The 26181-nt window shown below is 34.9% G+C and overlaps 1 protein-coding gene across 6 annotated transcripts in view; it reads left to right on the top strand.

The window, feature by feature from the left end:
* Positions 1-26181, top strand: part of LOC138692622 (zinc finger protein 541) — a 1853746-nt gene that overhangs the window by 1689397 nt on the left and 138168 nt on the right. For all 6 annotated transcript variants that reach the window (XM_069815665.1, XM_069815669.1, XM_069815666.1 and 3 more), the window contains one exon: positions 8482-8736. In XM_069815665.1, coding sequence (XP_069671766.1) covers positions 8482-8736 — 255 coding nt within the window. The remainder of the gene's footprint in view (positions 1-8481; positions 8737-26181) is intronic.

The raw sequence follows: 26181 nt of genomic DNA, 5'->3' as shown, positions 1-26181 counted from the left end.
TGCCCGGGTTCGACTTCCGGTCGGGGCAAGTTACCTGGTTGAGATTTTTTTTCGGGGTTTTCCCTCAGCCCAATATGAGCAAATGCTGGGTAACTTTCGGTGCTGGACCCCGGACTCATTTCAGCGGCATTATCACCTTCATCTCATTCAGACGCTAAATAACCTAAGCTGTTGATAAAGCGTCGTAAAATAATCCACTCGATCGCAAATACGAGGGCCATAAAAATAAGTTTCTCTGGAGCCGTTTACAGAAAGAAAACACAATTTCATTGGAAAAATTTATTAGGACAGATACACCTGTTGGGCTATTTTTAAACATATTCCTCATTGGAATTGAGACATTTGTCATACTGTGGGATCAACAGAGAGTTGCAGACGCAGGCAGCAGACTTCTACGAAACAGGGAACAAGAGTTGATCCCACTATATCAAAATGTCTCAATTCCGGTGGGGAATATGTTGAAAAATAAATCAACATATCTGTTCTAATAAAGCTTTCCATGAAATTGTGTTTTCTTTCTGTAAACGGCCCCGGGGAGACTATTTTACGGCCCTCGTAATTGCGCTCGAGTGGTCAAAATTTGTATAAGCACTTGTTTTGACGTTATTAACACGGTGAAAGAAAAAAAGTAACTTTTTTTATCTGCTCCCCATGAGAACGTTTGCTTGTTAGTGTAAGATGGTGGCAGTAGGCTACATATCGGAGCTACTTTATTAACGTACTCGTATTTTATTTTCGAGCATATTAATTATTGACAAACGGAAGTTCAAGGCTGGCTCTGAAGGCAGCATCTATCATGTTTGGCTTCTGAGTGAGAGATGTGAAGATGATATGAAAGAACATTCACACAGTAGGATAAGAGACAAGTGAAGTACATGGCAGACTGCAAAGTTATAAGTTATAAATTTAACTGCCATAAACATGAATTATATAGAGTAGAATAGCAAACAAATTATTGAAATAATTGAAATTCAATATAAATAAAGTGACATAGAATAAAATTAAATAATAACTTAATAATAGTACAATGACTACGATTAAATCATAATATTAAATTATCCGATACCATTAAAATAGACTTTTACTGAATTTAACTTAATACCTACAAACTAAGTAGAATGTAAGAAAGCGGCAACAATACTTAAAAATAAAATGTCTACATGTGACAAAATGCCAATAGATATAAAACTCACACCACCACAGATATTAACACAGTCAACCTACATTCTGGCACATCACAGACAGATATGATGAAATGTTTTCATGATCATGACACCCTGTTTTATCAACATTTAATAATTTCTATTTCTATTTCTCATGGTATGTTTCACTGTATACTTTCACGTCTTGTTCTCTGTTATTTTTTATTATATCAAAATACATGTTTATAAAATCTTAACTCGTTAAAATATACACAATTACGTAAAAACTCTAAAAGGACATTTATTTATTAAATGTTATCACATTTAAATACGCATTTAATTAGATCTCTAAAAGAATATTTTGTTTAAAATAAATTCGCCAAAATGCTCTGGACCTATAATTACTGAAGCCACGTTAATTCCCTAACTACTACACAAAAATGCAAATGTCCTAGGCCTACTATATGCCATCACTAAGACCAAACAAAGGCGCTCTTTGCCTACGAGATAGACTAATGTATCGGTAGAATACACCGTATAGTGTTTGCAACCAAACCAAACATATTGAGTTCAGAAGTGCGATGAAATGAAACCTATGTCCAAAGGTAAAATGCGTTGAAATGAACTGCAGCGAAACTTAAATGTTTTTTATTGGTACTCGCATGTCGTGATAACGCATGTGCATAACCGCATATAGTATGTGTCTATGTGGACTCTGCAGCAAATGAATTTCTATTTGCTTTAGTTGGGGACCTATTTAGCCCAATGAGAAGTTCTGTTTTATTCAAACTGCAACTATAAGTACGGTAATAACTAAGGCTGTGACATCGATATATTTGTATTAGTTTCAGGTCGATTGAAGGTGAACACAGTACAGTATGCCAGACGTGTTTCAAGTACAGGCAGCGGAAGCGAATTTGACACACGCCTAAGCAAGCACTTTCCGTGTTTTGTATACGATTATTGCTTATTATAAAATCAAGACAATACAATCATTGTATATGAGGATAAAAGGAGTCATACAGATGTTTGACGGAAACGATGCAGCTTCCATAAGTAATGCCCAAACTCTTCTTTGTGACCCAAATATTAAAAAACAGTGTGAATATATTTAATCTAATTTTGGATTTCTCCTTTCTACAAGCGAATGTCTCGAAAAGACTGGTGTGAAATTGGTGGAGCAAATTTCGATGGTAAATAATCTCGTCTCAAAAGTGAATGATCTGCAAGATGATATAAGCAAATAGGTGTGTGCGAAAATGAACACAGTAATACAAAAAAAAAGTGGTTTCAATTCATTATGCAAAATTGCAAGAGTTTTGTCAGATGACAAGTGCAATTGTTATCAACTTGCTATAGAAATGGATGATGTGAAATATTTTACATACTCGCCCTTGGTTTCGACCGATGTTGAACGCAGTTTTTCCGCATACAAGGTTATACTATCCGACACTCGGCGGTCATTTTCATTTGAAACTTTGAAAATGAATGTTGTTGTTTATTGCAGCAGTTACCGAAATCAGGCAAACAACATGCAAGAAAAGTAAGGTACGGAATAGATGTGATAAATAAATTAATATAACAGTTAAATATAGGGAAAGCAAAATTGTACCTATAGGCTATATGTTTTCGACATTCTAAAACTGTAATGCAAAGCTCTAAATATTAAAAAGTAATCATCTTTACAGACTTATGTTTTACCACATTTGTGATAATTTAAGTAAATTATGATTTTCAACAATTATTCTCAACCTCACTAGCATTTTAGACCTTTCCGATATTAACCCTTATATACAATGATTGTAGGCCTATTGTCTTGATTTTATAATACGCAATAATCACATACAAAACACGGAACGTGCTTGCTTAGGCGTGTGTCAAATCCGCTTCCGCTGCCTGTACTTGAAACACGTCGACTACATTCTCCGGCATCGTGTGTTCACCTTCAATCTAATACAAACATATCGATGTCACGGCCCTAGTAATGATAATTTAAAGTTTTTTTACCGTATGTATTGTAGTCAGTTATTGAAAGAACAAATTTAGACTTTCTCCTCCCCAAGAACCAAATTCTGGCTGCGTCATTGTCTAACAATAAACTATATTAAATTAGCTCGAGATATCTTAAATTACAATAGAATTATGCAACATGCCGTACACTACTTTACTTGACTTCTGTTAAGTACTGTTTGTTTTGCATTAAGTTTTTTAGTTGGTTATTTAACGACGCTGTATCAACTGTGGAGTTATTTAACGTCGATAGAATTGGTGATAGCGAGATGATATTTGGCGAGATGAGGCCGAGGATTCGCCATAGATTACCTTGCATTCACATTACGGTTGGAGAAAACCTCGGAAAAAACCCAACCAGGTAATCAGCCCAAGCGGGGATCGAACCCGCGCCCGAACACAACTTCAGACCGACAGGCAAGCGCCTTAACCGACTGAGCCACGCCGGTGGCTTCCATTAAGTTAAGCACTGTTTGTTTTGCATTATCACAGGTTATATCCATAGCCACAGGTTTAGCTCAGGCGGTAGCGCGTTTCCTGCTGATCCGGAGTTGCACTCGGACTTGGGTTGGATTCCCGTTTGAGCTTTTTTCCGAAGTTTTCCACAAACAATAAGGCGAATGTCAGGTAATCCATGGCGAATCCTCGACTCATCTCGCCAAATAACATCTCGCTATCACCAATTCTATCGACGTTAAATAACTCCGTAGTTGATAAGCATCGTTAAATAACCAAGTCAAAAATGATAGCCTATCCATTCGTAAGCTGAATTGTCTTAAATATGAGGCCTTACGTCGCCTTACATTATTTAACGATCGGGTTAAATTACAGTTTAATTTAACTTGCGACTTATTAATCTCCGCATCTCTAATTTTTTTATGAATTATACAGAAAAAACGTAAATTAGTTACATTATTGGATTTTTGTACCATGCAATAAAATCAGAAACATCGAATAATTACTGCAGGATTTATGCATCCCCTTCAACATTAGCAAAGACAAGTAAAGGAACCTACGGGTATCTACAGTATTCTGTTTCCGACACTAAAATTTTGTTAAGTCATTGTTTTAGAGTTTTCACAAATCTAGTGTGACTACCATAAACCCAGTCGGACACAATGGACTGCTGTAACGTGAAGTACGATGAGAGCGAAGACGGATTTCCACCTAAGACGAAATCGCATTGTTAACGTATAAATTTATGCATGTTCTATGCAGTATTCGAACCTAAAACCTCGGATTCTGTGTATCGTCATAGTTTTAACCATTGCAAGTAGAATGGCTAGAAAATGTGTTCAATTAGTTCAGTATAATGAACAAAGTTCCAGTTGCAATGTAGTAGCACTTATTTCATATCTTGCAGTTGACTAGTGAAACACTTGTGTACTTGAACATTATAATAATTTTTAACGCGACATTGTTCATACGTCTCATCTTCATCGTGGCTACAATATTTCGTCTGGGCACAAGTAAAATTTAACTTATAACTAACAGCGACTGAGTCTTAACATAACTATACTAGGGGCAGATTCCTTTACCCCTCAGAACCTGCTTGGTGTATAGTCCTGTCCCAAGTAACTTACTCCTCCATTGACATGTTTTGCACTATAGAAAAACTTAAAAGAAAAAAGAAAATAGTAACGTGATTTCTAGTAATTACAAATATCTGATTTACTGAATATTGTTGTTTTGTTTAGTCAACTGTCCGAACACAGGTCTGAAACTCATAAGTGACAACAACAGGGCATCACTCATGAGGTAACTAAGACAAGACATAATTGGTATGGTGGCCAGTTCTCTTTACCCCTCCATTGCATTCATCGCTGAATAGTAACATATTACACTATTCAGATTTTAGATAGAATTTATAATATTTCGCAAGTTATTCATTTCATAAATGTAATAATTATTATAGTGTAATATAAACCTAATAAGAGAAATCAGATATTTAGCATTACACACAAGTATTTTTTTATGTTTTCAGAATATTGTATTGAGATAGTAAATACAAAATAATGTTTATACAGTTATCAACTTTGTGAATTATGAGAAAATTAAAATGTAAAAAATTAATATATTTTTACTTTGTGTAGGCTTACACGTTATTATAACATGAACAAGTTTCGTAATAAAAGGATACTTCTGTATTAGAAGCACACTTAAGAATGGCTTAGCTTAACAAAAAATAACACAATAAATTTGTCTAAACAATCGTTCTGCACAAATTCTCTGAACCGATCGTAGAGAAACACCACACGCCTTGGCAGTAGCTGTCTGCGTCCTCACAATCTTTAACTTCTTTCAAGAAACAGTAAACTTGATAAATAACGCCTTTAGTATGGCTTCTGATATCAGGGCTGGACTGAGACATGATAGCGATTACTTGGATGATTAGTGTTTAAAAATTCTGTTTATTATGAGTATTAGTATTTGAAAATACTGATTATTATGATATCTTATATATTTGCGAACAATCTATATCACAGTAGTATAACAGACGAGCACTTGTCAAAAACTATAATTCGAACGCAGCAACAGGAAGGTCTCTTTGTTCAGGTCATAAACCGCTAGAGAATGTGTGGAGTGAGTAGTTTCCGCACAAGACCAAAAACCCTCCTATTTCTTCTGCCTTTACTGTTGATACCGGTAACGCTGTTTAGGCGCTAATATCTCGTGTTGTTCTGGGCAGCTAAAAGCAGCGACCTGCATGAACTAAGTCGCATGAAAAGAGGTAGGCTATAGAAGGAATCCTTACATTAACATTCTCTAAATGGCCTAAATCAACAAGCCCGGTCCACATTAGCGAGATTTTATTAATAGTAACATCCGAAAATAAAACTGGGTTTTCTTCGTGAAATTAGCACAGTCTAGTATTTACAGTCACGAAGCTCAATACATAGTAAATATGCATCCATAGATAGTTGCTAACCACTAGGATCGCTGCTATCGCCTCATTACAGACAATGCGAAACAGTACCTGCACAGTCTATTGTTCCTAGTACCCTCATAAACGCAAGCTTCGTGACTGTATATACTAGACTGTGAAATTAGTATCTTTCCTTGCAGAATTGAAATATTTCTGTTATGAACGCAATTTGTGGAGCAGTACTGTACATATCACTGAATTTTCCAGTCACTGACCTTCAGGCTAGAGGATATAAAGATTCTTGAACCGAGAGTTTAATGGATTCTTTTGTCCGAAATATTTTATCTGTCTGGAGAGGCGTATAGGTATGTTTCGTTACCTAGTCACCCGCACAATCTCGTTTGATGAATAGACTCTCTGCTGCTTAGATGATCTGTGTAAAAATTCCAGGAGGAATGTGAAGGTGTTCCGCTTCACTGCCTCTCACCCATCTTCCTCTCATGTTTCCAGGAACTCTTGTTTCTGGTAAAACGATTTCAGGTTACAGTTTGAAATCTCTTCTATCACCAACGTAAATTTATAGTTGCCGTATACATTCTTTTATTATACTTGTAATGTTTAGTCTGTAATAATAATAATAATAATAATAATAATAATAATAATAATAATAATAATAATAATAATAATAATACGCCATTAGTTGAAATTTGAAAATTCAACTATTAGAAATTATTGAAAGCATTTAAATCAGTTACTATATACCTACCGTATTTTTTTAAATCCCTCTCCAGTTCTTAATATCAGCGCAGTCGTACTCTAATGGGACAAACAAATAGTGATAGCAGGACAATAGATTTAAAGCCAGACATTGCCTTAGTGGAGAAAGTAAAGAGGAAAGCATGTATTATACATGTTGCTCTTCGTTCTATTGCTAATTTAAAGAAGTCTGCATTTTACGAAAGAGACAAATTTCCTGTTCCGACCTCACAGTATATTTACACATTAAATCTCCCCGTTTTTCGGTTGTGATGTATTGTAATAATATGTAAGCTTATATCTATGGATTACGTACGTATCTCCAATTCTATATCATGTGAGGGGGAGTGTCGTAAAAAACAAATGAAAGCATAGGACGAGACCATCTCACACGAGGGGAGAGGGCTTTAAAGTTGCATATTGACGAAAGAATAAATATTAGTGATATATTGTTTCATATACTATTACATATATATATAAATTATATTATGTGTACAATTATATAACATAGTACCAGTAAATAAATCTACAACAGGCTATATTAGTATAATTTGATCTTCATAGTCATTTCATTAAAATTATATACAGTAAAAATTAATAAATTAGACATATTTGCACAATAAATGAAATTTAAAACTCGTCGGTAATCTTTTATAATTAATTGAATTTATCTATAGCTCTGTTCTTATTATCTTACTATTATTTATACTGTTCATTCTTGTGCAGCCTTTTATTCTTCTCAAGGAATTCATTTGATCACTTTGTATTTCGTATAAAGATTATTATCCGTACCAATGTGAAACTTATGTAAGGCCTATACATATGTAGGTTGTAATATAGCGATATTTTACTTCTTAATTAACTTATTATACCCAGAACATGAATTTTACCAGCAATCGAAAAGTATTGGGAATAAATTTGAATAAGGAACAAAAAAAAAAAAAGTTTCCTTCCCAGGCAGGATTCGAACCACGAAAGTCTTAGTTACCAGTCTGTCGTGCTCTGGAGTGAACAAGGCTATGAAATCAACTACAAGGGTCGGTCCGGTTTTTTTTTTGCCACTACTGTACATACGAGTAGTATAAACCAATTTCTGGATCATTGTACAATCAATGCGGCTTCCGTTGTCTCACCTTTTACCTGTTATGATATAAAAATACGGCGAATGACAGTATGTCAAGTGCCTGAACATTAAAATAATAATAATATAAATATAAAGGAACTCTACTATTGGCCTATGTAACCAAGCGCTCAGCCATAACGGCGAAATATTGCACTGAACGTCTTACATCATTCTTGACAGTCACAGCACATGTAAGATCAGATCTGTAATCCTGCGAGGATCAAATGCGGAAGATAGAAATTAGTTAGGGGATATCTTTTTTTAATATTAATAATTACAATGGGATGGAAACAAGATTAAAAACGAAAATTATGCGATCTCCTCTAAATCCGGGAGATTAATTTGTCAATACGGGAGAGCAGAAGTTACAGGCTAATTGCGGATGACTAGCGCATTACGTAGGTAGGTAGATCTATATAACCACAAGCTGATCATAAGCGACCTGCTTGTGATATGACTCGTCCCTTGGACGCATATGATTGATGTTATAGTTTATAATAATTGCTATTAATTTTTATCGCCAATATTAAAATTAAAAATGTTGATTAGGCCTATTGATTAATTAATTGATTGTGTGATTGCAGAATACGAGCGTTGGTGCTAGCAACAAGGCGAATGGCGGCAGCAACGGTCAGTCCCAGTCGGGGGTTGGCGCTAACAGCGCGGGCTCAGCGAAACAGCAACAACAGCCTCAGCAACAGCAACAGCAGCAACAACAGCAACAGCAGCCGCAGCAACAAGATCCCAAGCCCGTTGAATGCAACCTGTGCCATAGGAAATTCAAGAATATTCCAGCGTTGAACGGGCACATGCGTTTACATGGCGGCTACTTCAAAAAGGTTCGTATTTATACCTTTCCTGAGAAATATACATCAGTACCTTCTTTAAATGAGGGAGAAAATAATGATGGGTAATTTAAAATGTGTACTGATAGTTACCCAGACTTATCAATTTGTAACGACCCCAACGAGTAAGATATCTTTCTCACTTTTTTTACCTGTAGACGAAAGTAGATTCGATCTTCGAAATATTGTGATTTAAACGATATAAAATGCCAAATCTATACAGCTCGTACTAGCGTCGTGCATTACAGGCGCTATATTCGATTCAAATTTGTCGAGTATGGCGAAGTTTGATATTCGTCGATGTTCGCTTCGCAGAAGAAACCTCAACCTAAAATTAAAAACAAAGTAGGAATTAATCTACATTCAAAATATTACTAAGTAAAAGGAAAATATTCTTAATCTACCATAGTACAGTAATCAATATAATAATAAATAAAAACGATATTAACTATTCTACCCTATTATAAAATATTCGCTGTTCTCCATTCCCACCCCTTCATGTTCTAACCGCTTAAGCAATTTAGCATAGATCTTGCGATTAGTTTTTTGTATAAAATAAGAACGAAGTTTGTAATATCTTGATTGCCTCTCTGATGTTCCAACATTACAGGACACAGCTTGTACTAGCATGCTCCAGTGAATAAAAATTAAAATATAAAATTGTCTTCTATCTCGCATTTTAATTTTATTTGAATAAAATATCATGTTTATAGAATGGAGTCATTAATTTCATTCATTTAGTGTTCTGCCCAAGAGCAGGTCTTTCACTGCAAACCCAGCTTACGCCAGTCTTTTCTGTTTTCTGCCTTCCTCTTTGTTTCCTCATATGATCCATATATCTTAATGTCATCTATCATCTGATATCTTCTTATCTTCTTCTACCCCGAACTCTTCTCCCGTTCACTATTCCTTCCAGTGCATCCTTCAGTAGGCAGTTTCTTCTCAGCCAGACATTCACCCAATTTCCTTTCTTCTCCCTGATCAGTTTCAGCATCATTCTTTCTTCACTCACTCTTTCCAACACAGCTTCATTTCTTATTCTGTCTGTCCACTTCGCACGCTCCATTCTTCTCCATATCCACATTTCAAATGCTTCTATTCGCTTCTCTTCACTTCGTCTTAATGTCAATGTTTCTATCCCATACAATGTCACATTCCATACAAAACACTTCACTAGTCTCTTCCTTAGTTCTTTTTCCAGAGGTCCGCAGAAGATGCTCCTTTTTCTATTAAAAGCTTCCTTTGCCGTTGCTATCCTCCTTTTGACTTCCTGGCAGCAGCTCATGTTATTGCTTGTAGTACACCCCAAGTATATGAAGCTTGCTCTACTGCCTCATTTAGAATTCGCAAATTTATCTTCTGTATTTTTCTTTCTATGATCATGCTCTTCGTCTTATTTGCATTTATCTTCATCCCATACTGCTCATAGCTGTCATTTAGTTCCAGTAGCAGATCCTTTAATATTATTTCCTCTTCTGCTAACAACGCCATATAAATTGGTAACAATCAATAATTAAGTCACGGACTGTATCTTAATTTTAATCTCTGGACAACAGCAACGCTGCAACAAAACTTCTTGATAAAGTTGTAGCTCTGTCTTCGCAACACACTTCTCTTCACAAATTAAAACTCATCATCCAAAAGTCAATACCGTCAATAAATTTTGTCTCAGTAATGGCGGCGGTGGTGGTATTTAATTTAAAGACGCTATCGACTGTAGACATTATTCAGCGTTGAGATTCAATATGGGAGAGATATAGCGGATAATTTTTGCCTGCATCCCTTCATCAGACACAGGGTATAGGTCATTCGGTATCTGGTGAAACCTAACTGCGCGTGAGAGGAAGGAAAAAGTGAATTCAGAAGCTTCCCTCCCTCGTAGCTATCTAGCTCGCTTATCCCCTCCATATGGTTCTTATTATGAGCTACGGCGCACGAATGCATTTGGTTTCACGAGATAACGAATGACCTATACTTTTATGTGACATAAATTTACGTCACGGTACCCACAGTTTCAATTCTTATCTCGGAGAAGCCATGGTAATGATTTTATCGCCTTTTAAAATTCATCGCCATCGACCGGGATTGAACATGCGGACCTTGAAATCAACGGCAAGCATATTAACCGCGATATCACCGAGATAAGACAATGTCATCTAACTGCAAGCGATTTATTTTCGCTCATTAGTTTATATTCATATCACATGCCACCATTAACAATCATTACAAATAACACTTCTTTGCAGTATACTTTATTAAAACTTCCCTGATCTCACTAGGTATCTCCCCTCTTGCTGCTCAGTCCATCGTCTATTTAATATTATCCTACCTTGTTTTTGGTATTCATTATTTATTCACTAGTTCACATATATTTTACTGTTTATAGCAGTTCACTTCTATAACCGATTCGTTATTCAGTTCACTATTCGCTATAATAACTTAAATACACCATCAAATAATTCCTACTATTCACACCTTCGTTACTCTGATGTCTTGTTATTAATCTTTCCACATACTCTTTTCTTGATCTTTTACCAGTTCACTAATATTGTTCACTTATTAAATCGGAAAATACTATTCACTAATCTTCTTTTTTTTACCTTAGTAAAGCCATGTCATCATCACAAATCAGGATATCATCATTTCTTCAGCTCTGAGTACCTTCTGCAGTTGAAAGTATACGTTAAATAGATAATCGTCATTTAGTAATCCATTGAAAGCCAACTGTGATGAATGAAACAGCTAAAACGCTTCCTGAAATACATTATTAAAATTCGAACGACCGCCACGGTGGCTCAGTGCTAGTGTATGTGGCATCCTAACAATTCTCCATCATCACCATAATTCATTCATTCATTACGAGTGTAACATAGATCCACCGCCTGTGGTGCACTCTTGATAGTTTCTGACGAAATGAGACAGTCTACGCTCTCTGCACTAGCGACATCTATGAGCCAGGCTCGTAGCATCGGAGCGAAAAACTCAAGTTAGGGGCCCTGCAATTGGACAGAAAATAAAAAAATTCGACTACCTTTACCGAAGTTTAGTATCTCACTGACCACGTGATCTGAAAGTCCTGCTACTTGAAAATATTTTATAATAGTTCGTAAACCATACAACAATGAAAAGAAAATGGATAAAATTTCCCAGTATTAGGAAGATAAATAATGATGTTTATGATGATGACAGTGGTTGTGATAATGGTATGCAGGTTAACTCGCGTCCTTTGTGTACTGTTCGTCCGATTGGTTATGTCGCATCTCGGCTTCCCCTACCTGTTTCTGCTGACTCCTCTGTAAAGGCTTGTGACTGGACAATCTTAGCTATTTCTTGAAAATATTTGCTGTTCAGAATTGGACGTCTACGTAATATTATGCAACTGTTTAGAATAATTTAAATAAAACGGTCCCGTTAAGTAAGTACCGGTAAATGTCATGTGATTTGCCCCGTTTCGATGACCCTGCAACATAACCACCCGGACAGACAGACTGAATTCAACAATGTCTAATTCCTGTGGAAAGTTATCATGAAATGAAGAGATATTTACAAAGGTTTTATGGGAAATTAAATCGGTTCTGGAAATCGTTGACTATTTGCTTAGGTCTATTGAGTATAAGTGGCTGTTTCGACAGGTTCTGTTGTATATATTTCATACTATAACTTTTTCATGTTATGCTTCTTTCATCAAATACCAACCAGACTTTTCAACTGCCGTAATCCTTCCTTCTTTTTTTACGAAGTTATCTCATGCTGGAGAAAAAAAAACTTTCGAAATTTTTGCCAAAATAAGTTTTAAGCATTCCCGATACCGAAAAAGTGTTTTCAGCATGCCATCAGCTCTTTTTCTGTCTTTCTATGTATAGTAATTTCAGCTACTTTATTGATGATTAGTATCAAAACTCAATACATTCGTGAATGTAACATAATTTGAAGTTTAAAAATTAACCGATCTTTAATTGAAATAAAAAACATACATTGTCACTCTTCACTTAAATAATACACAGATAATTATGTTTCGTGAGTTTTTGTATTATATAGAAATGACAAATTAGATGGCGAAATTAATATAAATGGAAATACATTTGGCTAAGAGAAATTGTTGCATATCGAATTATTTCTGTATTTCGTTCCTAGATCTAATTCTCTGGAGGTCCTATTTTATATTATATTATTTACTTTTATTCCGTTTGCAGTTGTGTTTGTTCCTGTGATATTGCACAATAGAAGTCATTCTTCATGGATCAAATTTTAGGGGCGTTATTGTTAGAATTGTTTTGCCTATTGTGTTTCTTCCACCCGACTCTTGTGTTTGGGAGTGACAATTATGAATCACAATCTCCTAGTTAGGAAGCTTTCGTGTAGAACTTTCCCAGCAGAATTTGCAAGTGTGATTGATGAGGACTGGTCATACCTATGGGAATTGTAATGCAGGAAACATTGGCTTCAGCCACCTGAAGCTTTCCTTAGTTCCAAACAATAGAAAATTTACGTCATCAAATATGGCTGAGTTTTGCGAAAAAGTTGGCATTGTTTTGTTGTTTCGCGAAGTATGTTAAAAGTCCGGTTCTTTTAAGGTGGAGGAAAATACAAACAGGATATTCGCTTTAAGTGCATAACACGTTTCTCAGGTCATAGCCAATCCTATTCAACGATGACCACAGGATCCTTGTATTATGACCGTTTTAACATTACGTTATTGTTGGAATGCGCTATGCCTGTCCCATCAAGTATAGACACCGGTTTATATTCACTGCACCCTGTCTGTCCAGTAGCATGTGCTAATCCGTACAGTTCTGACGAGAAAGAAGACTCCTATAGAAATGGAACTGGTTGCGTTATTGAACCACGTGTTATGATTCATCCAGTACTCTGTATTGAATAAAGCAGAAAAAGACATTGCCTCGTCCAAAAGGAATCTGTATTCTTTCTGGGGGAAACTTATAATAAGCAATTAAATAAGGGTTAAAACCCTGTCTTGACGGTAGTCCGGATTTCCAATGTACAAATTACTGACATCCCACCTTGCATGTCTTGAGTTCGAATCTTATTTCTGTCTGTATTCTCATACCCTAACAAAATGTCCCCTCTGTTATCTTGTTAAACCTCAATCCATTATGGAACCATATAGAAGCAGGGACAACTTAGTAGAACTTGAAATCTTTTCTCCCTACATAAATGTGTGAATCGTTTATTTAAAAGCCAAATGATGTTTCTTTGGTTACGATCTGGGGCCTACTGCTAAAAAATATGAAATATTACTTTAGAAATGAACTAAATTGTTTCAAATAATGCAATTCAGAAAAATTGTATTACTCAAAAGTTTATTGTACACTTACATTTTATTAACCCATACTTAAATAGTTACAAGGGACGTTTGATAGTGTTTTTTTTTCCTTGAATAGTATATTACGATGTAAGTGTTGTAAGTGCATTATAACAGAATCGAGGAAAGAATTTGGAAAAACGAAGCGAAGCAGAATTTTTTCAGTTTCCGAGATTCTGTTACACACTTAACGCATATTTTACACTATTTTTTGGGCTATGGACATTATCAGTATTAATTGGAATATTAAAAGAGTAGTGGGATTAAAACAGTAAAAATCAAAACATAAATTGACTGTCGTTGCTATGGAAGTATGTCGGTACTTCTATTTTCACATAAATAACAACTGTTATTTACTTTGACACCATATTCCCATGCTGGAATAGCTAGATATTAATTTATTTATGGAATAAATATTAGATAAATAACGTGCCAGAAGATGTAGAAGAGGCGTTTAGATCCGGATGTGATAGTTTAGTACCGCAGAAGTATAAAGAAACGTATGAATTGTATATAGTACATTGCAAAAATGGTGACATGCAAACCTTTTGAAGATCAATAGGAAATTGTTGGCTTATTTTGTTATAAGATCCTATTTCTTTCGTCGACCTGGTTGGCAAGTTGGTATAGCGCTGGCCTTCTATGCTCAAGGTTGCGGGTTCGATCCCGGGCCAGGTCGATGGCATTTAAGCGTGCTTAAATGCGACAGGCTCATGTCAGTAGATTTACTGGCATGTAAAAGAACTCCTGCGGGACAAAATTCCGGCACATCCGGCGACGCTGATATAACCTCTGCAGTTGCGAGCGTCGTTAAATAAAACATAACATTTTTTTTTCCTATTTCTTTCACGGGGCATGCTTTCAGGAGAACGTCTGCAACTTTGTTTGTAGTCTAGATACAGGTGCTGACAATCCATCACTCAAAAAGCATGGTTGGTGGAAATCGTCTAATGTGGCAGAGGAATACGTTGAGAATTCTCTACAAAGCAAAATCTAGTTTGCGGACAAGATTTTGCGTAATGGAAGCGATAATATAGGAATATCGCCAAATGTAGCAATGCCGTTATGTTCTACAGATTTAAAGAACACGAATACTTTCAATTTAAAGACTGTTAATGCAGATGCGACAACAACATTTAATAATTTAGTATTTCAAAATAAAAGTTGGCTTTGTAATAGTTTCACTTACCGCACGTGTGATTTATTTAATAACTATAACAGCATTGCATTTTCTTTTGTGCGAGATCGTGCGTATTTGCTTGGTTTCCGCACAAAACCAACCCGCGGTAAGTCTAAAATTCCACATTCAGTATTCCCAACCGAACACACATAACAATTTCCCTCTTCTTACCGCTTAAGTGACATATTGATTTTACTGCTTTAGTCTTTTAACATATTATTTTTAGAGACATTCAATATAGTAATAATTATAAATTGGAAACTTACCACTGGAATTTCACCTAAATTGCACTGTTAATTATTGTTTTTAAATATTTGCAAAAATTAAGTAAACTCTACAACTCCACTAAAGTTACTGCATTTCGTGATGCATGTAACATTAAGGAAGCCGTTTGTTTTGGTTTTAAGTTCGCATTTATAGACTGGGGGGAAAAAAGACAGACGTATATCACGGCCTGCTGGAGTATAGTAAACACAGAAAACATTTTAAAGCAACAATGTTGAAGATAGATATTTTTGTTTTCCAAAATTGCCGTCATTGAACAGAAACCAAGATGGAGATTTCATTGCAACTACTTAGAAATTCCTCTTTCAGGTATGTAATAAACGATCTTCGCACAAAATAATGTACGATACACGAGCGGTATGTTTTCTTTCAATTCTCGGAAATTAAAAAAGCTGAACTACGTTTCGCTTTTTCAAACTTTTCCTCGAACATGAAAACTTCAACATACCGCTCTTGTAACGCATATTACTATTGTTCGCATAGTAACCATATAAGGTGTTGTATTCGTTAATTACGATGCATGTCAACAATTAATATACAAGTCACATCGTTAAAATATATATATATATATATATATATATATATATATATATACTTTTTTAACGATCTATGCAATTAAGGCACTCACTGGCCTATTGTGGACATACATATGCGACGATTGTTAAAGTCCAACGAGTGGCATGGATGGCAGTCGTAAATCCGATGCTGACAGACAGGTCCTCAGCCCTGAAAGAACCAGATCCCATCCCCAGACGAGTACCTGATAAACCCATAGGGTGCTATACATAGACATTTCGCTAGCCCGCGCTACGAGCGTGCTAAACTAGCCCCGGCTATCGACTGGTTACTTGTACAGGATTCATATCATATCATGTCGATAACACTGGTTTATAAATACGAAAAACGTTAGTTCGCTGATCATCCACCGGAAGCCCGCGCTAAGAATATGACCCATAAATTCCATCACCACCAGGTCGGGGATAGAATCTGAGCTCCCTGGATGGAAGAGCGGTGCGTTAGTGCTAAGCCACAGACGCGACTTATTCAGAGCTTACTCCCAATAAAAAAAAAGATTTAAATATGTGGTTTAGTAATAGTAGTGGATAAATAAACATAATGAGATTCTCCGGCATTATCAGATAAATAATTTATCCGCGTTAGTGTGATAATGGATACTTATCCATCGTCATATCATCATGGTAACGGCATTCATTACTGCACTGAGTGCGATATGTAAATTGATTACCGCACTGAGTGCTATATGTAAATGATTACCACTCTGAGTGCGGTAATGGTATTCATTACTGCACTGAATGTGGTAATCATTTACATATAGCATTTAGTCAACGATCGTATCAGGAACGCATTAAACGCATTGTTAAACAAACGCGGATAACGCACTCATGTAATTACAGAACTCGGCTTACGCCTCGTTCTTGCAAGGCACATTCGAACGGTAATGATTCTCATATCCCACTAGTTGTATAAATAACTATTACAGGAAGTATTTTTGAACAGAGATCGTGACGTCAAACATTTTTTAATTATGAGGTAATATAGATTAAACATCCTGCACTTAGTTCGCCGAGTTAGCTCTGTGCTAGCGCATCTGCCTCCAGACTAGCCGGCCCGGGTTCGATTCCCGGCGGGGTTATGTTAAATTTCTACCTCGGGACTAGGAGAGATGGCAGTGCACAACTGCTGATCACTAGATTGTGCACCAATATGCCTCGATTAAATCCTAAATCTCTCCGCAGTGCATATGTTGTTAGTGATTCGTCCATCGGACGGGGACGTTAAGACTGAAGGTTCTCCTGGTGCTATTCGACAGGAGTAGACTATGTGCCGGCACCGGGTTTCCTCATCTTCATCGTAATCCTCACCTATTATCTACACTACTGTACGCTTACACGAACACTTACACATACATTCACCCTAGTATACGACATAACTCTCTACAGACACACATAATGCTAAGCGTGACCCGTCGAAGTGGCGTGCAACTTGAAAATGGCTCACAGTCCTGTCATCTATCCGCAATATGCGGAACCCGAATCACGCAAGTGAAGTGGGTAGGCATTAGATATAAACACACACACATTTTACGCATAGATTTCTAACTACGCCAAGTACACTGCTTACTTTTTCATAACACCATCCATAAAATGTATACTTTTTTTGTTTGGAACGTAAATGAATATTATATTAATGAATAGAGCTCGGATGTTAGGCAAAATGCCTTTTATAAACTGAGTGTACGTATGAAAGACCTATTAGAGATAAACACGTTTCCATACATTTGGGGACGATAGGCCCAATTTTTATTTTGCCATTTTTTAGCTCCCGTTGCCTATTTTAAAGTTAAATGCCTTTTTTAGCCTTTTTACGTCGTTATTGTACATTTTATATATTTGTAATGCATTTAAAATAAACCGCACATAAATTATATAAAAAATTAGAAAGAACAGTTGTACAAATTAAAAATATATATTCACCTCACACAAATATTTGCTGAGAATCTTATTCTCTAGCAATACATATGTTTCCAAGAAGTCGTAAACTTTTCTCCCCTACCGATTTCATCTTTTATGTCACATAAGAAAGATGTTTGAACAATATAACCCTCAGTGCTCAGGTCACTTCGGATTTACCAGCGAAAGAAAGGGGATGAGGGAAGTATTAAAAGCAAGTCTCCAGGTCCCGTTACTGTTGTCGCTTGCACGCACAAGTCACGCGTTCTTTGAAGTCTCTAATCCCTTCTCACACCCATCTTTTTGAGACAATACACAGTCGGTTTTTCCCGATCTCTGAAAGAAAGTAGAGACAGTCCTTCTGAAATAAGTTGTTTTAAGTTTGCTCCAATCACTTCAGTAGAAGCAGAAAGATCTTTTTCCACTATGAAAAACGTTCTCTCTGACAGGCGGCAACTTAACAGTTGACAACTTAAAAAAGCATCTTGTTGTGACCTGTAACCCAGGAAAGCGAGTACCGTATGGGATAGTTTATTTGTCTATTTTTTGTCTGTTTTCATGAATAATAAATGCCTATTTCACTGCTTATTTTACTATTTTTAGTGCCTATATGCCTGCCTATTTTAACCAAAATAAATGCCTAAACATCCGGGCTCTATTAATGAGTAATAAATAAATAACAAAGCCACTTATTACTGTTATTAAATAAGAGCGTATATTTTAATAATATAAAGACTTATGTAAGATAACTATTATTGGAGACTACATTTAGTCTTGATTATTCAATGAGGACGTAGAGTTTTCATATATGAATATATACATTGTGCAAGATGTTCTTATTTCAGAAAAGGGCAATAAAATCCCATAACTAATTCGTCTTCAATTAACCACAGTAAAACATTATTGATGAAAGAAGAAATCAAACTATAACTGGAATATAATGTATATTCTTGAAGCTATTATGTATTGTTATAAAATGAGAAATTTTAATGAGATTACAAGTCCTTCACGTACTTGTAGTCTCAGGAAGAAAGATTGCTTTGGCATTCCTAAATGTATATTGTCAAATACTATAAAAATTACATGATCAGTGCTTTTACAATATGCAATAAGCTGCCTCCACAACATTTTGAACTTGAAAAGAATGCATTAAAAGGACTTGTCCTGGTTGGCTGACCCGGAAGGCATTTCACAATAGTAATACATTTTTAGATTTGATGAATATTGTGTTTTAACTGTATAATTTTTTCCACCTACCAGTTATTGTTGACTATGTCGAAAGTATTTATGATTCTATGACATATAATGAGAAGTGAATAAATATATAGTTAAATAATATGTAGGTAAATAAATAAATAAATAAATAAATAAATACATAAATAAATAAATAAATTTCTTGACAGTATACCTACTACAATTGTTTACTTCAGAGCAACTTTTATTTATGATTTTTAAACTGTCGCTACATACGTAAATGGAATAGGTCCTTCTCATCAATGGAAACTGATTCCTTTTCTAGGTTATCAGACCTTAACCTTTCTTGCAGATATTAGTGTACTCGTTAGGTTACAATATGCACATAATTGCATTTTGCTTTGCTTGTGTGATAATTGCTCTGCGAAATAGTCGGATACTGTACCCATTTGATTTCCCTTTCATTTTGATCAATAGATGGAATTACTGTACAGTAAATACATCTGATGCACATATTATAAAATGCAAATATGGTAGAATATTACGCAAAATTAATTTCACCATTCGTTTTGTATGCATGAAATTATTTAAAATAGTTTAGTGCTAGTATGTTATTTTGCATGAATTATAAAGAATAAGCTTAATGAGTGCTACAAATATTAGTACGAGCAATTTTCGAATCCAATTTTACATATTTGGCGTTGAAAAGTGGTTTATGTGACATTAAAATTACAAATTTATATGAACGACTTCAGTTATTATTTGAAGATGATCTTTCGGTTTCCAGCACAAACTGGATTTTGTTGCTGAAATATTGCAAACAGGAACCGCACTTAGGTAAATAGATCGATAGCTACTTTGGTAATTAATTAGATATGTTGGAGTATTGCTAAATAGGTAAGTTTATACAGTAGATAGTTATATAATATTTCAGGTGAATAATTATTTGAAATGCAGACACTATTTTGTAATTATTGTGAAACAGTTAATTATAGGTGATTTTGTCAAAAGAACTTCCGAATAGCTTTCCAAAAATAGATAAAAAGAGAAAAGACTAAACTGGAGTGTTTCATGCTTTTTCGGGATCACACTTAAAATACAATTCTTATCTATGTAAGATCGTATTGCGGAAGTCACCTCCAATCAGTGACCATCTATATCTATCAACTACAAAGAAGATTCCACAATATATTTACTGTTAATTCTGTATGATAAAAATCTATATAAGTATACACATGACAATTTAATTTGGACTCCAGGTAATTTAACATAGCTGTGTACCTCTGATTTATAACTTGTGTTGGGTCCACACCTGTGGAGTAACGGTTAACGCGTCTAGCCGCGAAACCAGGTGGCCCGGGTTCGATTCCCGGTTGGGGCAAGTTACCTGGTTGAGGTTTTTCCGGGGTTTTCCCTCAACCCAATATGAGCAAATGTTGGGTAACTTTCGGTGTTGGACCCCGGACTCATTTCACCGGCATTATCACCTTCGTCTCATTCAGACGCTAAATAACCCAAGATGTTGATAAAGCGTCGTAAAATAACCTACTAAAAAAAACTTGTGTTGTGCAAGCCCGTGGTCCACGTAACACAGGTGTTTTCTCCGGGAGCTCCGGTTCCCCTGTGGCATTCCACCAAATCTCCATCATCATCATCATCATCATCATCATCATCATCATCATCATCATCATCATCATCATCATCATCATCATCATCTCATCGCGGGTGTAGCGTAGGTCAGCCTCCTATTGCGCACCTTGGGCAACGATTTTGTCGGTAAATGCTCTACACAACTGGGTTCATATGGGTGAATAACGAAACGTCAAGTACCTGCTATTAGCCCCCCCCCAAAAAAAACATATGTTATATCGTTCAGTTAGAATATTACGTTTCTTTTGTTCGTAATACGATCGATCCTTCAATAAGGCTCTGCAGTAATGTTTGAAGACTAAGCACAGTTCGTCATTATGGTAGACGTCGAGTATTGCTTGAAAATTAACTATGTAATTCTACTTTAAGTGTTCTGTTTATGTAAAAATACGTAATTTTAAACGTAATCACTAGGGTACGGATTTTTAGGTCGTTAAAATGTAATTTTAGGTGCCTAAAATAGGCTTAAAAGTGTAGGAAATAGTCTCTAAAGAATTTAAAATAGGCTCTAACAAAAAATAATGTTTTCTTTAAAAAATATTCCAAATCATCAGGAATTCACTACTAGAACTTAATAATTTTAAATGCTTATACACAGTTACTAACACTACTACTAAAAGTATAAGAACAAATATCTAACTAGTTATACATAAACTAAACAACTAATTGTGAAAAATTAGTTTTAGACATAAATTCAGTACACAAACAAGTCAAATTTATTTTATTTTTATTTTATTTAAATTCAAATATACAGAATAAAGAAATATAATTACGAAACAAACAAAGAGAAATACAAATAAAATAATACAAGCAATATAGAAAGAAGATACAGTACTATTAACAAAATTTGAGACCGAATGAGCAGCGCTCATGCTCGGTCGCAGTTCAGATATAATATTAAAATAAATAATAATAATAATAATATAAATAAATAAGTAAAATAAAATAGGAACTAAAATATAATTACAGCGGCAATGGAATTATATAATATAATATTAACACTAGAGAAGAATAATATCGCACGTGAAAAGTAGGACTAATGTATGTCAAAATTATAGAATACAAATATAATATAGGTTGATTAATTCATACACATAGACTATAAATTTATTTAATCAAATTGAAGATATTAACACGTTTCTAATTTTCTTGTTATATGTTAGTGGGTTACATGTTAGAAGTTCTGGGTGTAATTTAGTTAAAGCATTGTGCAACCGAGGGCCAAAATTTATGCTATGCTTTAGACCAGCAGATGTGAGACATTTAGGTTCTACTAATGTTGAATTAATATTTCGTCTTGTGTCATAATTGTGTGTCTGTAATACAAACTTATTACGATTTTTATGATAAAATTTTAACAGCGTATACTTATAAATTTGTTCAATATTAAATACATTAAATTCAGAATAATCGAAACGTTTCTTCAAACAAATTTTAATTATTCGTTTTTGTAGTAAATTTAACGGACTAAGATTAATTTTTGTACTTCCACCCCAAACAATTATACCATATTGAATGATAGACTGAATAATGGCCAAATAAACATTTCGTAGAACTCTATTAGGTAAGTAGCATCGAAGATTAACGAATTTATAAATTGTTTTACGAAGCCTCTTACAAAGATAAGTAATGTGATGAGGCCATTTTAAATTCTGATCAATAATGATACCCAGATATTTGACATACGTGGCTTCTTTCAAAGGTGGACATTTACAACTTTTGGGATCTAAACAATTTTCACTGTGTATTATTAGTCTATATTTATCGCTAAATTTTAAATTTTGAACACTGGCAGCTGTTAACGAAAAAGGTACTAAAGTTGATTTAGATATATTTAATCAATTTTTACCAAACCTTGACCGTTAATGTTCATAATTAGCGTCACAATAAATGACTAATACTTTTTTTTAAATGTTCAACTAAAAAGTAATGCCGTCTGTCACTCAACACAAATTTGTATGCTGAAAATGAACGCTCCACATCCACTGAAATAACAGGAGCGTATTTGAATTTTGACACTAGTTGGACAGGAATGTTACATTAAAAATCCGTGTTCTTTCTTGCTAGGATATCTGAAGCAGCACGCAGGTCCTTCAGTCGTACATTTTTCTGCAGAACTTACTCCAGTTTATCAGTTTATCCCGTACTTTATTTCCAACAGAACCAGAAACACTTTTGGAATTTAAATTTTCGAAATAAGAATAAGTGTTTTGACCTATTAGAGATATAACATAGTTAATAGGTCAAAATAGGCTTTGTCGTAAAAATAGGCATTTTAGGTGTTGTTAAAATACCAATTTTAGGCATAGTTTTATATGAAACGTGTACCAGCAAGTTTTTATGAATTTATCTTTTAAGGATTAAAATAGGTTTTTACCTAAAATCCGAAGTCTAGTGATCACAGACTCATATGAGATCTTAAGTTATCATAGAAGCTCCCAGTCTTTGAGCCTTTTGCCCCCGAAGATGCATTGTACTTCAGATCCAAATTTCCACTGGCTTAGTTGCAGATTTTCAATGTTCATGCCTTTGATAATGATTCAGCGCAGCACGTTAACACAAATACGAGCCATGGAGTTATTTTGAATAAGCAATGCCTTAAGTTATTCAAATTTCAAATCCTCCTATCGAAGTTGCACGAGCGCTCCTTCTGCGTAAACGAAATTCGCATCTTCACCAAGAAATGCGTTTCATCATAAGCTGTGATTTCTCCCCCATAATCCATACAGTGGCAATTTCATTTCGCCCTCTCAGGTCTTAGTGTGCAGTGAAAGGGAAGGGTGGTTGGTAGAATTTGCATATTAATGGTTTCTAGGTCACCTATAACGAGACGAAGGGGATAGAGGGTGATTCCCGCCGAACGAAAATGTTCCTAGATGAAATTCAAATCTCTTCCCAAGGTTACAGATCATTAGATTCAAACCTTATGAGTGAAGTTAATTACTTTCGAGTCCAACGATTTAGGTTCATTGTGAGTTATTTTATTCATAGGGCTTTTTTGTGAGTCTGTAGACAAAAATCCAAATTAAAATGAGGACTAAATGTCTTTACTTTCTAAACGTGAGGGAAGTAACAAGTTTTCAGAGATGTGTGTGAAAGACATTACTTTCAGCTCACTGAATTGAGAGTTTTGAAAGCTTTTGGAGACAGTTTTAAAATCCTACACTTATTTGAAATAATAACGGTGTGGCCACCCAAAGGGTCTGGATTTAATTATAATCGCTGGATTTGTGCAGAGTGTGAGAACAAGGCATGACAGGAACTCATTACTTCCATGTCATTTCTGTGAATGCAGGATATCTATGATAAACCTTTTCATCTTGATGCAAGATAACGAGACTGCACTTGCGTCGTTTTCATCTGTCGACGATTTTATTAGTCTGGTTATTCGCGCTTATATTAATTTGGTCTCTCTCTCTCTCTCCCTCCCCCTCTCTCTCTCTCTCACACACAATAAATACCAAAAATAAGTAATAAAATCTACAAAAAAAAAGTTTATGATCTAGTCACCCTCTGTCTCAGCTGATGTTTTTTTCCGGTTATAAATTCAAAGCAACCGAGTTCGATTTCTGGTAGGCATGTGTAGATTTTTGTCGTTTCTATGGAAACTGGGTTGTCCAAAGTTAATTAGGACTAATTTTGGTTGGACTGGATTGATTTTAGATCCTTAGGGTGCTATTCATAGACATTTCGCTAGCCCGGGCTACGAGCGTGCTAAACAGGATTCATATCATATCATATATCATATCATATCATATATCATATCATATATCATATCATATCATATCATATCATATCATATCATATATCATATCATATATCATATCATATATCATATCATATATCATATATAATATATCATATATAATATATCATATCATATATCATATCATATCATATCATATCATATCATATCATATCATATCATATCATATCGCTGACACTGGTTTATGAATACGAAAAACGTTAGTTCGCTGATCATCCACCGAAAGCCCGCGCTAAGAATGTCTATGAATACGGCCCTTAGTGTTTAGTATTTTCGCTTGACAAACCAGGTTTCTCTTGAGTAGCGATTTAAGAATAATATTAATGGTAATACATAATTTTATATTATTACATCACTTATTATTATTATTATTATTATTATTATTATTATTATTATTATTATTATTATTGTTATTATTCTTGTTATTATTATTATTATTATTATTATTATTATTATTATTAATTACTTACAAATGGCTTTTAAGGAACCCGCAAGATCATTGCCGCCCTCACTTAAGCCCGCCATCGGTCCCTATCCTGTGCAAGACTAATCCAGTCTCTATCATCATATCCCACCTCCCTCAAATGTATTTTAAAATTATCCTCCCATCTACGTCTCGGCCTCCCCAAAGGTCTTATAAAATTAAACACATCTTCGAATATTTAATAGTAACCAACATTACATCCGGAGCGCTCTTGCGGGTATAGGACGTATTAAATAATTTATTGTATGATTTTTAAGGAATTTAATACCTCAGAAGGTAATTTTAAGTAAGGACTGTAGTTAAAAGTAATTTTTTTATAAAAAAAAAGGCGAACATAGGCAATGTGAAACTTCACAGATTATTTCATTTATTCATTTTAGGTTTTCAGAGTTACAGATTATTTCTTATGTATAAAATAGAGATTTTTCGCAAACATTTCATGTCTGATGATGATTAGGCGGTGGAAGTTTATGCAATTGAGTATTTTTAATTCTTTGAGAGTAGCATGAGAAATTAGTACATACTCATGCTATATGGTGCTGGCACGATGGCGGTGATGATGATGATGATGATGATGATGATGGTGATGGTGATGGTGATGGTGATGGTGATGTACCGCTGACTATGATGTTGTTGATGATGATGGTGATGATGATGATGATAAAGAGGAGAAGGAAAATGGAGAGAACGTGAAGGAGAAGGAAAAGGTATATTATAATGAACATAGTAGTTTATTTTGTGGTGTGTGATATCATTTCACTGTTTTACTCGTACATCCGTTTAAGATTTTAATACTCGTGTCTCATTTATTGTAACTGTCATTCATCAAATAGTTATTACAGTCTTAGGAATCAGAATAACAAAGTTATTTTACAATAAAATTATTCATTATCTATTTATTAATTCACTTATCAATGCTTTCATTTATCCCATTGTTGTCTAGCCTAATTTCTTTCAGCAACTTAGAATAGGAATTTTGTAACTTGTTTTTTAACAATAGAAACATTTTATTTTAATCATAATGGAAAATACAAAACATTGTTTGCATCCCAGCTCTGTGCCCCCTAGAAGAAATAAGCCCATAGG

Source organism: Periplaneta americana, chromosome 17 (genome assembly GCF_040183065.1).
Source record: "Periplaneta americana isolate PAMFEO1 chromosome 17, P.americana_PAMFEO1_priV1, whole genome shotgun sequence".
NCBI classification, from domain to species: Eukaryota; Metazoa; Arthropoda; class Insecta; order Blattodea; family Blattidae; genus Periplaneta; species Periplaneta americana.
The sequence above is the reverse complement of the archived record's forward strand: the minus strand, read 5'-3'. Positions and strand labels throughout refer to the sequence as shown.